Raw genomic sequence first — 13,242 nt, forward strand, 5'->3', positions numbered from 1 at the left:
AGTGCCGACTGCCAGCTGCAAATAACAAGTTTATTTTGAAATTCATAGGTCATTGATTATGGAGCCTCGAATTGAAGGCGCACATCTTTCAGCTCCAGATGAAAAACACGGCCCTCTGTTTCCCATCGCTGATCCACCCCCGGATCACTACTTCTCCCATCTATACTTGCACCGACACACTCTACTAGTCGAATTGTTCCTCCTGATTTTTTTGCATATTTTTATATTGCTTCATGTGGTGTGACTGGCACTGGCTAGGCCAGTATTCAGTGTCCATTTATAACTGCCCTTGAGAAGGTGACAGTGAGCCAATTTCTTCCTAGTTCTATCGAAGGGCTGGTACCAGCAATGATCGAACCGTGAATTCAAATGGCTTCTACGAATGCACTGTTCGGTGACCTCCTGAATGCCCCTGTAACCTGCTGGGCTGAAGCGTATCAGGTCCAGTGGCATCGATGTAAGAATCATTCCTTGTGCTCAATATATGCCGGCAACAATTTCCAAGCACCACTGGTCATGGCCAGGTGCCTTGAATTGGTCCCACAGCAGTTCATATGGGAATGCCAATTTGACATAAGCCAATATTGTCAGCAGATCTCCTTCCTCGAAGGGCATTTGTGGACCAATATACTTCGCACGCACTCTGACAGCATCAAGAGCTCGTCTGCTGTTCCCTGTTTTTTAATGAAAAGGAAATACTGAAACTGTTATTGTGGGATTTGAAGTGACTTTTTCAAAATTATTCCTGCAGGTATCTTAATATCTGGGTCAGGAGTATAAATTAACCAATTCTATATGGACAGCCAAATGAACCGTACCAGAAAAGAGGAAGTGTGCTGCTGAGATATATTCTGACAGAAAGCGGCAAGTAACTAAACAGGGTGAGAAACATATCCAAGAACAAGCTGATATGAGTACAGGGCATCATCTATCCATCGATCAATCTATCTATCAATCAATCTATCTATCTATCGATCTTTCGAGCGATTATTCGATCTATCTTTCTGTCTATCTATCTATCCCTCGCTCTCTCTTTCGCACTCTCTATCTATCGATCTATCGATGGAAGACAATCTCAAAGTTTTATTTTACCTTATAAAACGATGGACTGGAGCAAATTATAGATCATCAGAGTGGCTGGGCAACGAGACGTATCACGGAATCGAGGCGACTGGTTTAATTCTTCGTCGTATTCTCAAGATGGTGGTTATTTCTGTTGGGGAAGTAACTTTAAGTTAATCAAAGAAAACTGCAGGCTTTTTTAAAAATTGAGCATTATTAAATACACTCCCATGAGAGTTACTAAGTTTGAAGTCTGTTCAGAATCTTGTCGGCAATCTCGAAGTCATATAACCCCTCCCACTCCAACGACTTTACTGCTTTGACTAAATTGGTACTTATGCCAATGATGTATCGATTCCAGTTCTATACCGGTGGAAAAAAACCCAGAAATCATTGACAGGCCTGGATTTAAGAATCTGTATCCGCTGACTAAAGGGAACAGCTGTTTAATGAGCGCCACACGTCCTTCTCACCGGGCTGAGTTACATTTTTTCCAGTGAGCCATTGATCAGGTTCTCCTTCTGTTCTCGATAATAGTTCCCGAGAAATGAAGTCCTTGGGGATATTGATGCTGAGTCTGCAGGTTTCAATGGGTAAGCAGATCTCTATTTCTGGAAAGAGTGCATTATCGTACATTACAATCAGTCGCACAGAATGTATTAACATATTTTAAATTACGCCCCTTTGTTGATTATTTTCATTATGTCCAAAATGCACCTGGTGTTAGTGGTGATCATTTCCAAATTCTCCGTTCCGAATTGCCCAGTAGGATCTGGATAGGGAAATGTCTATCACAATTGAACGATGAATGATTCTTCAATATGAGGCTTTGACTCTCTTATTCTGTGCACTGATCATGAAAATATTTTCCGGTAATTCTCCCGCTGCGTTGGAATTAGATAGATATCTGGTATAATTGTATGGCATCCATTACTGAAAGAAACATAACTTCCGACGGACCTACATTCAGTTGCCTGAGCTTGTCGAAAGTTAACTAATTCTATTTAGTAATTACGCTATATTGCAAGTTTTGTACTATCTTTAGGACGAGGTTAATCATATATCACGTGGTTTTGATTTGGGCTCATGTTCTTTGATGGACAGAATGAATTAACATTTGAATCAAACATTTCAAAGAGCGTAATATATTGTTTTGTGACTGTGATTCAATAATTTGGATCCTTGATTCAATATTGCAAATCCCCAAGGGTAACAGAAGTAGTATCAATGAAATTATTTCTCTGGTACCATTACAGCAGGTTTCTAATTTCAATTTTGCGGTTTGCATGGGATCCCATTTTTGAAATTTGTTTTTTTAATAATTTAGATTACCCAATTTTATTTCCAATTAAGGGGCAAAGCAGTGAGGCCAATCAACCTAACCTGCACATCTTTGGGGGTCAAACCCATGCAGACACGGGGAGAATGTGCAAACTCCACACGGACAGTGACCCGGGCGGGGATCGAACCCGGGTCCTCGGCATCAGTTTTGAAATATAATTTAACTTTCATTCATTTTTACTGTCACCAGCAGACAGGAAAATTGAAAAACATGACGAATTAGAACCGGGTGGGATGATAGACTAAGGAATAGATGTATCGCTCTCGCTCTTTTCTGTTTTAATCAGGAAAATTAAGCTTCAGATAATTCAGATAACGGTTGCGGGTGTTTCAGAGCTTCGTCGCCTGAAAATTACTGCGAGGTGCTTCTCACTGACTTTCACCAATCTGAGACCAGAATTTAGTGGCGACGGTTAAGCCAACAAAACGTGACAACAGCCGTAGACTAGTGCTTCAGAATTTCACCATGTGCCTAATGTACCTGAAGGGAAACATGTCATAAGCGTAATATCTTCGTAAATCTGCAATCTCTCTCGCAAGCGCTAATGCAACACACTTTTACATTATTCTGGAACAAGACGCTGTAACATTCTCCCAACATGAAATATATGTCTGAAATGACATTTAGAACATCCCCCTCCCAGTTTGGGCCAGATTTACGTCAACCGACTCTACTTATTTTTCCTTGTTTTTCTCGGACTGTCGGTGCCCGTTAACTGAGAGCCGGCTGTGAACCCGCCTTAAATCGAGTCCACTAAAACTGGTCTGCGCGTAGAGTAAACGGTGGTGGGGATGTCGGATTAATCCTGACGGTCTTCGTAACAGCTCACTTAATATGAAGTAAAATATGGAAAAGTAACAGACCGGGTAGGAGCTCAATCGTCACTTGAACTAATAGAACATAGAACATAGAACGATACAGCGCAGTACAGGCCCTTCGGCCCACGATGTTGCACCGAAACAAAAGCCATCTAACCTACACTATGCCATTATCATCCATATGCTTGTCCAATAAACTTTTTAATGCCCTCAATGTTGGCGAGTTCACTACTGTTGCAGGTAGGGCATTCCACGGCCTCACCACTCTTTGCGTAAAGAACCTACCTCTGACATCTGTCCTATATCTATTACCCCTCAGTTTGCTGATATTCTAGCGATGTCCCAGTATCGTGATAATATGCGTGGCTGCTACATTTTGGCCAGTTGTAAAATTTTGCGACTCATCTCCAATTTGTTCAAGTATTAATTAAATTAATGATAAATGACTGTCAGGCGCAATGTTGTGGGGAGGGGGGAGCGCATCGACATCAATGTTGCAATTTACTGGGAAAGGTACACGAATTTGGACATTGCAGTAGCGTAAAATAGCTGACATCAGGTCTGTGGTCTATGCATATCTGATTATAGAATACAATATTTGAGTGTCCAATTATTTATTTTCCAATTAAGGGGCAATTTACTGTCGCCAATCCACCTAACCTACACATCTTTGGGTTGTGGTGGTGAACCCCACGCAGACATGGGGAGAATGTGCAAACTCCACACGGACAGTGGCCCAGGGCCGGGATTCGAAACCGGGTCCTCAGCGCCGCAGTCCCAGTACTATCCACCGCGCCACATAATACAATATTTGAGAAGACGCAACACAGGCTTCAACTTCAATGCGGTCAGACTCATTATATAGGACACGATGAATGTCATTCTTTCTCAATGGCAGCAGCATATCATTTACAAATTATGAAACGGGTTTTTTTTTTTTGCGCCCAACACGGGTAATCTAGGTGCAGTGGAGGTTAAGTTATAAGACCAAAAGACATAGGAGCAGAATTAAGCCACACGGGCCATCGTGTCTGCTCCGCCATTCAATCATGGCTGATATTTTTCTCATCACCATTATCCTGCCTTCTCCCCATAACCCCTGATCCCCTAATTAATCAAGAACCTATCTCCCTCTGTCTTAAAGACACTCAGTGATTTGATCTCCAGAGTGTTCTGCTGCAAAGAGTTTCACAGATCCCCATCCTCTGGCTGAAGAAATTCCTCCTCATCGCTGCAATAAAGGATCGTCCCTTTAGTCTGAGATGTGTCCTCTGGTTCAAGTTTTCCCAGAAGTGGAAACATCCTCTCCACCTGCACTCTATCCAGGCCTCACAGTATCCTGTATGTTTCAATATGATCTCCCCTCATCGTTCTGAACTCCAACGAGTACGAAGCCAGAGTCCTCAAAGATTCCTCATACGACAAGCTGTTCATTCCAGGGATCATTCTTGTGAACCTGCTCTGAACCCTTTCCAAGTCCAGCACATCCTTTGTTAGTTACCGGCGTAAAACTGCTCAAAATACTCCAAATGGGGTCTGCCCAGCGCCTTATACAGCCTCAGTAGTACATCTCTGGTCTTGTATTTAGGCTAACATTGCATTTGCCTTCCTCATTGCCGACTGAACCTGCACGTTAATCTTAAGAGAACCATCAACAAGGACTCCCAAGCCTCTTTGTGCTTCTATTTCCTAAGCATTTCCCCATTTGGAAAATTGTCTGTGCCTAAATTCCTCCTTCCAAAGTGCATAACCTCACACTTATCCACATTGTATTTCATCTTCGATTTCATTGCCCACTCTCCTAGCCTGTCCAAATCTTCTGCAGCCCGCTTGCTTCCTCAATACTACCTGTCCCTCTACAGATCGTTGTATCATCTGCAAAATTAGCAACAGTGCCTTCAGTCCCTTTTTCAAGATCCTTAATGTATATTGTGAAAAGTTGTGGTCCTAGCACAGACTCCTGAGGCACACCACTAGTCACCAGCTGCCATATTGAAAAAGACCCCTTTATCACCACTCACTGCCTTTTGCCAGTCAACCAATCCTCTATCGATGCCAAGATCTTAGCTTATTTAATAATATCTTATGTGGCACCTTGTCAAAGGCCGTCTAGAAATCTAAATAAATCACGTCCACTGGTTCTCTTTTGTCTAACTTCCTTGTTTCCTCCTCAATGCACTCTAACAGATTTGTCAGACATGACCTCCCGTTCACAAAGCCATGCTGACTCAGTCCTATTTTATCATGCACTTCCAAATAGTCCGCGACCTCAACTTTACGAACAGACTCTAAAATCTTACCAATGACCAATGTCAGGCTAGCCAACATATAATTTCCCGTCTTCTGCCTTCCTCTCTTCTTAAACAGTGGTGTTACATGAGCCACTTTCCAGTCCTCTGGGACCGTTCCTGCCTCCAGTGATTCCTGAAAGATCATCACCAATTCCTCCACAATCTCCTCCACAATCTCTTTTTGAATCCTGGGGTGTAGTCCGTCCGGTCCAGGTGACCTATCCACCTTCAGACCTTTCAGTTTCCCCAGAACATTCTCCTTTGTGATGGCCACTGCAGTTACCTCTGTTTTAGCGACACGGATAAATGGTTGGTCCACAGTCACTGGTCAGTGAAATTGGAATGTAAATCGGGACGAATAGATTGATGTGTCCAATCAGTTACTGAGCAAAATGTGGGATGGGATGGATTCTCACTCTCCAGAAGCTAATATAGCAAATGTTGTCCCCTTGTTGAAGCAGGGAAGTAGAGACAACCCCGGTAACTATAGACCAGTGAGCCTTACTTCTGTTGTCGGAAAAACCTTGGAAAGGTTTATAAGAGATAGGATGTATAATCATCTGGAAAGGAATAATTTGATTAGAGATAGTCAACACGGTTTTGTGAAGGGTAGGTCGTGCCTCACAAACCTTATAGAGTTCTTTGAGAAGGTGACCAAATAGGTGGATGAGGGTAAAGCAGTTGATGTGGTGTATATGGATTTCAGTAAAGTGTTTGATAAGGTTCCCCCACGGTAGGCTATTGCAGAAAATACGGAGGCATTGGATTCAGGGTCATTTAGCAGTTTGGATCAGAAATTGGCTAGCTGGAAGAAGACAAAGGGTGGTGGTTGATGGGAAATGTTCAGACTGGAGTCCAGTTACTAGTGGTGTACCACAAGGATCTGTTTTGGGGCCACTGCTGTTTGTAATTTTTATAAATGACCTGAAGGAGGGGGTAGAAGGATGGGTGAGTAAATTTGCAGATGACATTAAAGTCGGTGGAGTTGTGGACAGTGCGGAAGGATGTTACAAGTTACAGAGGGACATAGATCAGCTGCAGCGCTGGGCTGAGAGGTGGCAAATGGAGTTGAATGCAGAAAAGTGTGAGGTGATTCATTTTGGAAGGAATAACAGGAAGACCGAGTTACTGGGCTAACGGTAAGATTCTTGGCAGTGTGGATGAGGAGAGAGATCTCGGTGTCCATGTACATAGATCCCTGAAAGTTGACACCCAGGTTGAGAGGGTTGTTAAGAAGGCGTACGGTGTGTTAGCTTTTATTGGCAGAGGGATTGAGTTTCGGAGCCATGAGGTCATGTTGCAGCTGTACAAAACTCTGGTGCGGCCGCATTTGGAGTACTGCGTGCAATTCTGGTTGCCGCATTACAGAAAGGATGTGGAAGCATTGGAAAGGGTGCAGAGGAGATTTACCAGAATGTTGCCTGGTATGGAGGGAAGATCTTATGAGGAAAGGCTGAGGGACTTGAGGCTGTTTTCGTTCGAGAGAAGCAGGTTAAGAGGTGACTTAATTGAGGCATACAAAATGATCAGAGGATTGGATAGGGTAGACCGTGAGAGCCTTTTTCCTCGGATGGTGATGTCTGGCACGAGAGGACATAGCTTTAAATTGAGGGGAGATAGATATAGGACAGATGTCAGAGGTAGGTTCTTTACTCAGAGTAGTAAGGGCGTGGAATGCCCTGCCTGCAACATTAGTGGACTCGCCAACACTAAGGGCATTCAAATGGTCATTGGATAGACATATGGATGATAATGGAATAGTGTAGCTTTAGAGTGGTTTCACAGGTCGGCGCAACATCGCGGGACGAAGGGCCTGTTCTGCGCTGTAATGTTCTATGTTCCAATATCTAAATATGTCCACCTCTTCCTTCAAGATGCTGTTGAAAACCTTCATCTTTGACTAAATATATCTTGTTACACAGCTCTGTCACACTTTTTGTCATTATGCTCATGAGAATGAACTTTAAATAATTTGCTTCACTAAAGCAATGTTGTCTTTTTGCTGATCATGTTTTCCATTCCTCGAACCCACCAACATTTATTACCAAAACATGCATCCGGGTCACAATGTCGGCATGGGAGAGGTGGAAAGTAGAATATTTACATTATCACAACGGTAGACCGAGCAAATGAAAGAAACAACAATCCTTTCAACCGGGTCTCACCGAGGGCAGCTTCGTGGTAGAATTTTTGTACCCGTCAGTCAGACAGCAGACCCTTCACTTGGCTCTCAGTGAGGCAGTTCTACTATTGGAGCAGCACAACGCTCAGCGAGATCATCCATTCTCAGGTCTCACGGTGGGTTTCCAGGATAGTGTACTATTACGACATGTTCATTAGTAGACATATCTGAACACAGTACAATCGCTAAGTGACAGCAATAATATATGTATTTCTTAAAGGGCGCAAAGTCGGCTCGGCTTTGATTAATAAGAAAATCGAAAGCGATATTAAACTTCCACTTGATTCACTAACACCCCTCACACCTGACCGTGGAAGTGAACATTTTCCCCAACTGCATCGGAAAATCTATGGAGAATTTGAAAATAATTCCACAAACCGCAAATCCACAATTGACTTATTCTTCATGCTCCTCCCGAGTAAATCCAGCCTGGGTTATTGTGCACAACACCGGTGATGTAATGACGGGATTTACATTATTGTCTTTTAACTGACGCAGCGGGCAATGAAGTAAGCTAGATGGGAACAATCTAAATCATGAGCCCAATTTATGAGGGTAATTTTGAAGTTACGGATTTTAATTTGAAAAACACACGGTCGATATACTATTAGAAAGTTCCAAAGATATAACCTTTGGAACATTATCATATTTTCTTTAGAAAGCTTTAATTGGAATTTTAATTGTATAATTGGATTATGTAAAAACAAAGTCAGAGTGTACTGGCCAACATGCACAAAAGTGCTAAGATTGATATCCAGGTGGTATTGGCTCAGATAATTCCCAAGTACGGTTACTGAAACTAAAATTGTGGCTATTCCTCAGTGCATTGAATCAACTCAGAGTGGGGATCTTCAGGTAACCTCTTGGATTCACCATTATTTATTCCGCTCCTGAAATTACATGGGCTTTCAGCCCTCAGGATGCAATTCAATTTACTGGCGAGGCCCCAAAGCATACGCTTCTTAGTGAAATGTTTTCGTTATTTATTCCATGCCTCACAGTTTCATAACTATTATGATGCAAAGTTATCAGATATGCGGTAGAGGGAGGCGAGGAGAAATTGGATTTCATTTTATAAGATCTGACCTAGACATCATCAGCTTAATGGCCTTCTTCAAGAAGAGAACCATATTTCAACCGTTCTATCCTATCTTTGGAATAAAATATTGATGCAGGGTTTGAATTAATTGCATAAAAATAAACGAAGGCTTTTATGAAATGAAGAGTTCTTTTTTAATGATTTATTTCCACTGTCCAAACTCTTTATGTTTTTGCAATTGATAACATCCACTTTTTGTATTTTAGCCGCAAAATTTGGAACATCTTTGCAACCGTCCGTTCAACATACTACAGTTAAAGCAGTGAATGAGAAAGGTAAACAATTTCTTAATTGAGAACGAAATAACTGCAAAATATTAAATATCGCAATAAAACGGTCCTTTGCATTCATTTAAAAAAAGATCCATAGAAGATACAGACCATGCATCTTGCTCTCTTACAGATACAATGTTGATTTTCTGTGGTTCTACTCTGAGACTGCAAGACAGCCATCCATTTTTTCACATGCTGGCCCTAATGTAGCTTAACATTAAATATACAATCATGTGTTTTTTGACAATATTTAGGATCATGGTTATTTTCTTAGCCTCTTGAAAAGTATTCTTCCGTTGTATTTTTGTAGGTGCTGGTTGCAGGTTCTCCAGTTCCATGGCTGTCTGGGGAACATATTTAGAGATGCATTTCTGGAGCAGCTTGTCGTGCCCACAATGATCATGGATATTTAATGCACTGTACACTATGCATGACCAAGGATTATAGAATCATGGACTACCTACAGTGCGTGGAAGAAGGCCTTTCGGCCTGTCGAGTTGCATTGACCCTCAGGAAGAGCAGGTCACCCAAAGGCACTACACCCCCCTCGATCCCGGTAACCCCACCTAAGATTTGGAGAATCTAAGGGGAAATTTAGCATGTCCAATCCACCGAACCTGCACACCTTTTGACGTGGTCTTAGCAGGGGTGAACGATGATGCGAGTAAATCGGGAGCACTGCTCAGTGCTGTGAAATACAGCTTCGCTCCGAGACCGGCATCACGGTAGCATAGTGGTTAGCACAGTTGCTTCACATCTCCAGCGTCCCAGGTTAGATTCCCGGTTTGGGTCACTGTCTGCGTGGAGTCTGCACATCCTCCCCGTGTCTGCGTGGGTTTCTTCCGGGTGCTCCGGTTTCCTCCCACAGTCCAAAGATGTGCAGGTTAGGTGGATTGGCCATTCTAAATTGCCCTTAGTGTCTAAAAAAGGTTAGGTGGGGTTACTGGGTTACGGGGATAAAGGGCGATAGGGTGGAGGCGTGGGGCTTAAGTAAGGTGATCCTTCCAAGGGCCGGCGCAGACTCGGCTGAATGGCCTCCTTCTGCAGTGTAAATTCTATGATTCTATGTAAATTAGGAGAAGGGGTACGTCATTCAGTGCTTCGAGCATCGATTGACCATGCAAGATTTCTCCTTACTTTCCAAAGGTTAGGCGGGGCAGGGAGGTGGGGCGGGGGAGTGGGCCTGGGTGACGTTCTCTTTCAGAGGGTCGGTGCCAACTTGATGGGCCCGATGGTCTCCAGCTGCGCGGCATGCATTCTGTGAGTCTAACATTCTATAACCCTTGGCCATGTACAGTGTGTAGTGCAATAAGTATCCATGTTCATTGTGGGAATGACAAGTTGCTCTCGAGATGCACCTCCAAAGATTCCCCAGAGAGTCATGGAACTGTAATTCCCATGTGTTTGCCCAGATACTCAACTTGTCGAAATCATCCTGTAGCCTCCTTGCATCACCTTCTGAATTTGGAATTTAGACCAGTTTTGTGTCATCAGCAAATATGGAAATGTTACCTTTGGTTCACTATCCAGGTCACTTGTATATATCGAGGCAGTGGCGTAGTGGTATTGTTGCTGAACTATCAATCCAAAGATCCAGGCAAATGCTCTGGCGAGCCAGGTGCAAACCCCACCACAGCAGATGGTGAAATTTGAATTCAATAAAAATCTGGAATTGAAAGTCTAATGATTACCATGAAACGATTGTCGTAAAAAAAACATCTGGTTCATTAATGCCCTTTAGGGAAGGAAATCTGCCATCCTTACCTGGTCTGGCCTACATGTTACTCCAGATCGTAACTGTCCCTCATTCAGGTGTGGGCAATAAATGCTGGTACAGCCTGCGACACCCATGTCCCATGAACAAAACAAAAACATGGAGAACAACTGGGGTCAAACCCTGATCGCTGCGTAGTCAGTGGTCACTGCCTGCCACTCAGAAGAAGGTTTGTTTGTCCCCGCTCGTTGTTTCCTGTCTGTCAGCCAATTCTCGATCCATGACAATTCATGAGTCCCTGTACCATGAGGTTCACATTTGTCCAGTAACCTCTTATGAGGAACGTTATCGAAATATTTTACAAACACGCCACGTCCACTAATTCCCCCTTATCTATTCCACTGGACACAACCTAAAAAACTCCATGTCGATTTCGTGAGCAATATTTGACTTTCATGGACCCATGCTGGCATTGTCCAATCCCGTTAATGCTTTCCAAATGTCCTTTTTATTGTATTTTCAGTGATAGATTCTAGCATCTTTCCCATTACTCATGTTAGGGTAACCTGGCTGTAATTCCCCCTTTTTTTCTCCCATCCTATTAAACAGTGGGGTTTCATTCACCACCCTAAAGTCTGTAGCAACTGCTCCAGAACCTATGGCATTGTGGAAGTTGCCCACGAATGCAACCAATAATTCCAGGGCCTCTCCCTTTAATACTCTGGGATGTAGATTATTGAGCCCTGATGAATTGGCAGCCTTTAATCACATTAATTTCCCAAGTACTATTTCCTTACACATGCTTATTTCCTTCAATTCTGCCCTTTTACAAGATTCGCAGTTCCCAAACATTTATGGGAGGTTATTTGTGCCCTCCTTTTTGAAGATGGAAACAAATAATGTGTTCAATTCTTCTGTTATTTCTTTGATACGCGTGTGACTCTAAGGGAGTCAACTTTGTCAGCTTTTTACTCATCTTCCTGTCCTCAAATATTTACAAAATCCTTTATGGTCAGTCTCATGCTCTATTTTACCCCTCTTCATCAAATTTTTTGTCCTATTTTATTTTGCTGAATTCTAAAATGTTCCCTATGCTCTGGCTTGCTGCCTTTGTGCTAATTTTATGTCTCTTTGTATTTTATATTATCCCGAATTTATTTTGTGAGCCATGGTTGAGTCACCTTTCCTTTTTTATTTTTAAGCAAGGCAGGAAGGACCAATTGTAATTGTTGCACTTGTTTTTTAAATATGAAACATTGCCTAATCACCACCAACCCCTTTCAGACGTTCCCTCGATCTATCTTCGCCTCATACCCTCATAGTTCCGGTTATTTAGATTCAGGACTCCAGTTGCGGATTCAATTACGTCACTCTCCAAATCAATAAAGACTTCTGACACTCCAAACCCTTTGGGAGGCCTATAGTCAACATTTCCTGCGGCTTCGCCGTTCTTATCTCCACCCATAGTTATTCCATATCATGATTTGCTGGGAAAATATCCTTCCTCACTATTGCATTGATTTCCTCCTTTCCTAAAAATGATATGCAATCTTCTTTCCCTTTTCATCAGTCCCTCCTAAATAATGAATACCCCTGCTTGTTCTGCTCCCATCCTTGGCAACCCTGCAGCCATGTGCCTTAAATTACAACTATATCACAACGGGGTATCTCTATTTACTCTGTTAATTCATCAGCATTATTACAAATGCTTCCGATAGCACAAGATCCCGACCAACTCCCAGCAACCCCCGATCCCCCAATCCAGTTTGTTCCAAGATGCAGCCCGCCCTATAAGTACCGTTCCATCCTCCCCAGAACTGCGTTCAATGTCTCAGGAATTTGAATCCCTCCCTCCTATGTCAGTTATCCAGCCACCTATTTATCTCGTACATCTTGAATTTTCACTCTCGAAAGCACGTGTCACTGCTAGCAATCCTGAGATTGCTTCTTTTGATGTCCTACTATTAATTTGCATCCTAACGCCCTGTATTCTCCTTTCTTTTATACCTGTTTCATGAGTACCGATATGTATCACCACAACTGGCTGTTTATGCTGCTCCTCAGAATGCCCTGCAGCTGTTCTAACAAATCATGACCATGGCTCCAAGGAGACAACATACCATCCTTGAGTCTATTTTGCAACCGCATAAGCACCCATGTAATCACAGAATTTCGTATAGCTGATTCACTGGATGTCATACTTGTTTCATTGTGTGTGAACACCTCTTCACATGGGCAACTGGTACAGTTCCATTCTCCCACCTTCTCCACGTAACCATCAACATTCTACCTTTTCAACAACAGTCTGATTCCCTTTTGAATTAATTGAATAATAATAATAGCTTATTGTCACACGTAGGCTTCAATGAAGTTACTGTGAAAAGCACCTAGTCGCCACATTCCAGCGCATGTCCGGGGTGGCCGGTACGGGAATGGAACATGTGCTGCTTGTTCCGCATTAC

At 42.8% G+C, this 13,242-nt stretch overlaps 1 protein-coding gene across 1 annotated transcript in view; it reads left to right on the top strand.

Annotated features, from left to right (window-relative positions):
* Positions 1-13,242, top strand: part of LOC140389464 (scavenger receptor cysteine-rich domain-containing protein DMBT1-like) — a 138,030-nt gene that overhangs the window by 55,120 nt on the left and 69,668 nt on the right. The window contains exons 3-4 of the mRNA XM_072473594.1: positions 7,916-8,113; positions 9,001-9,069. Coding sequence (XP_072329695.1) covers positions 7,916-8,113; positions 9,001-9,069 — 267 coding nt within the window. The remainder of the gene's footprint in view (positions 1-7,915; positions 8,114-9,000; positions 9,070-13,242) is intronic.

This window comes from Scyliorhinus torazame, chromosome 14, assembly GCF_047496885.1.
Source record: "Scyliorhinus torazame isolate Kashiwa2021f chromosome 14, sScyTor2.1, whole genome shotgun sequence".
NCBI lineage: Eukaryota > Metazoa > Chordata > Chondrichthyes > Carcharhiniformes > Scyliorhinidae > Scyliorhinus > Scyliorhinus torazame.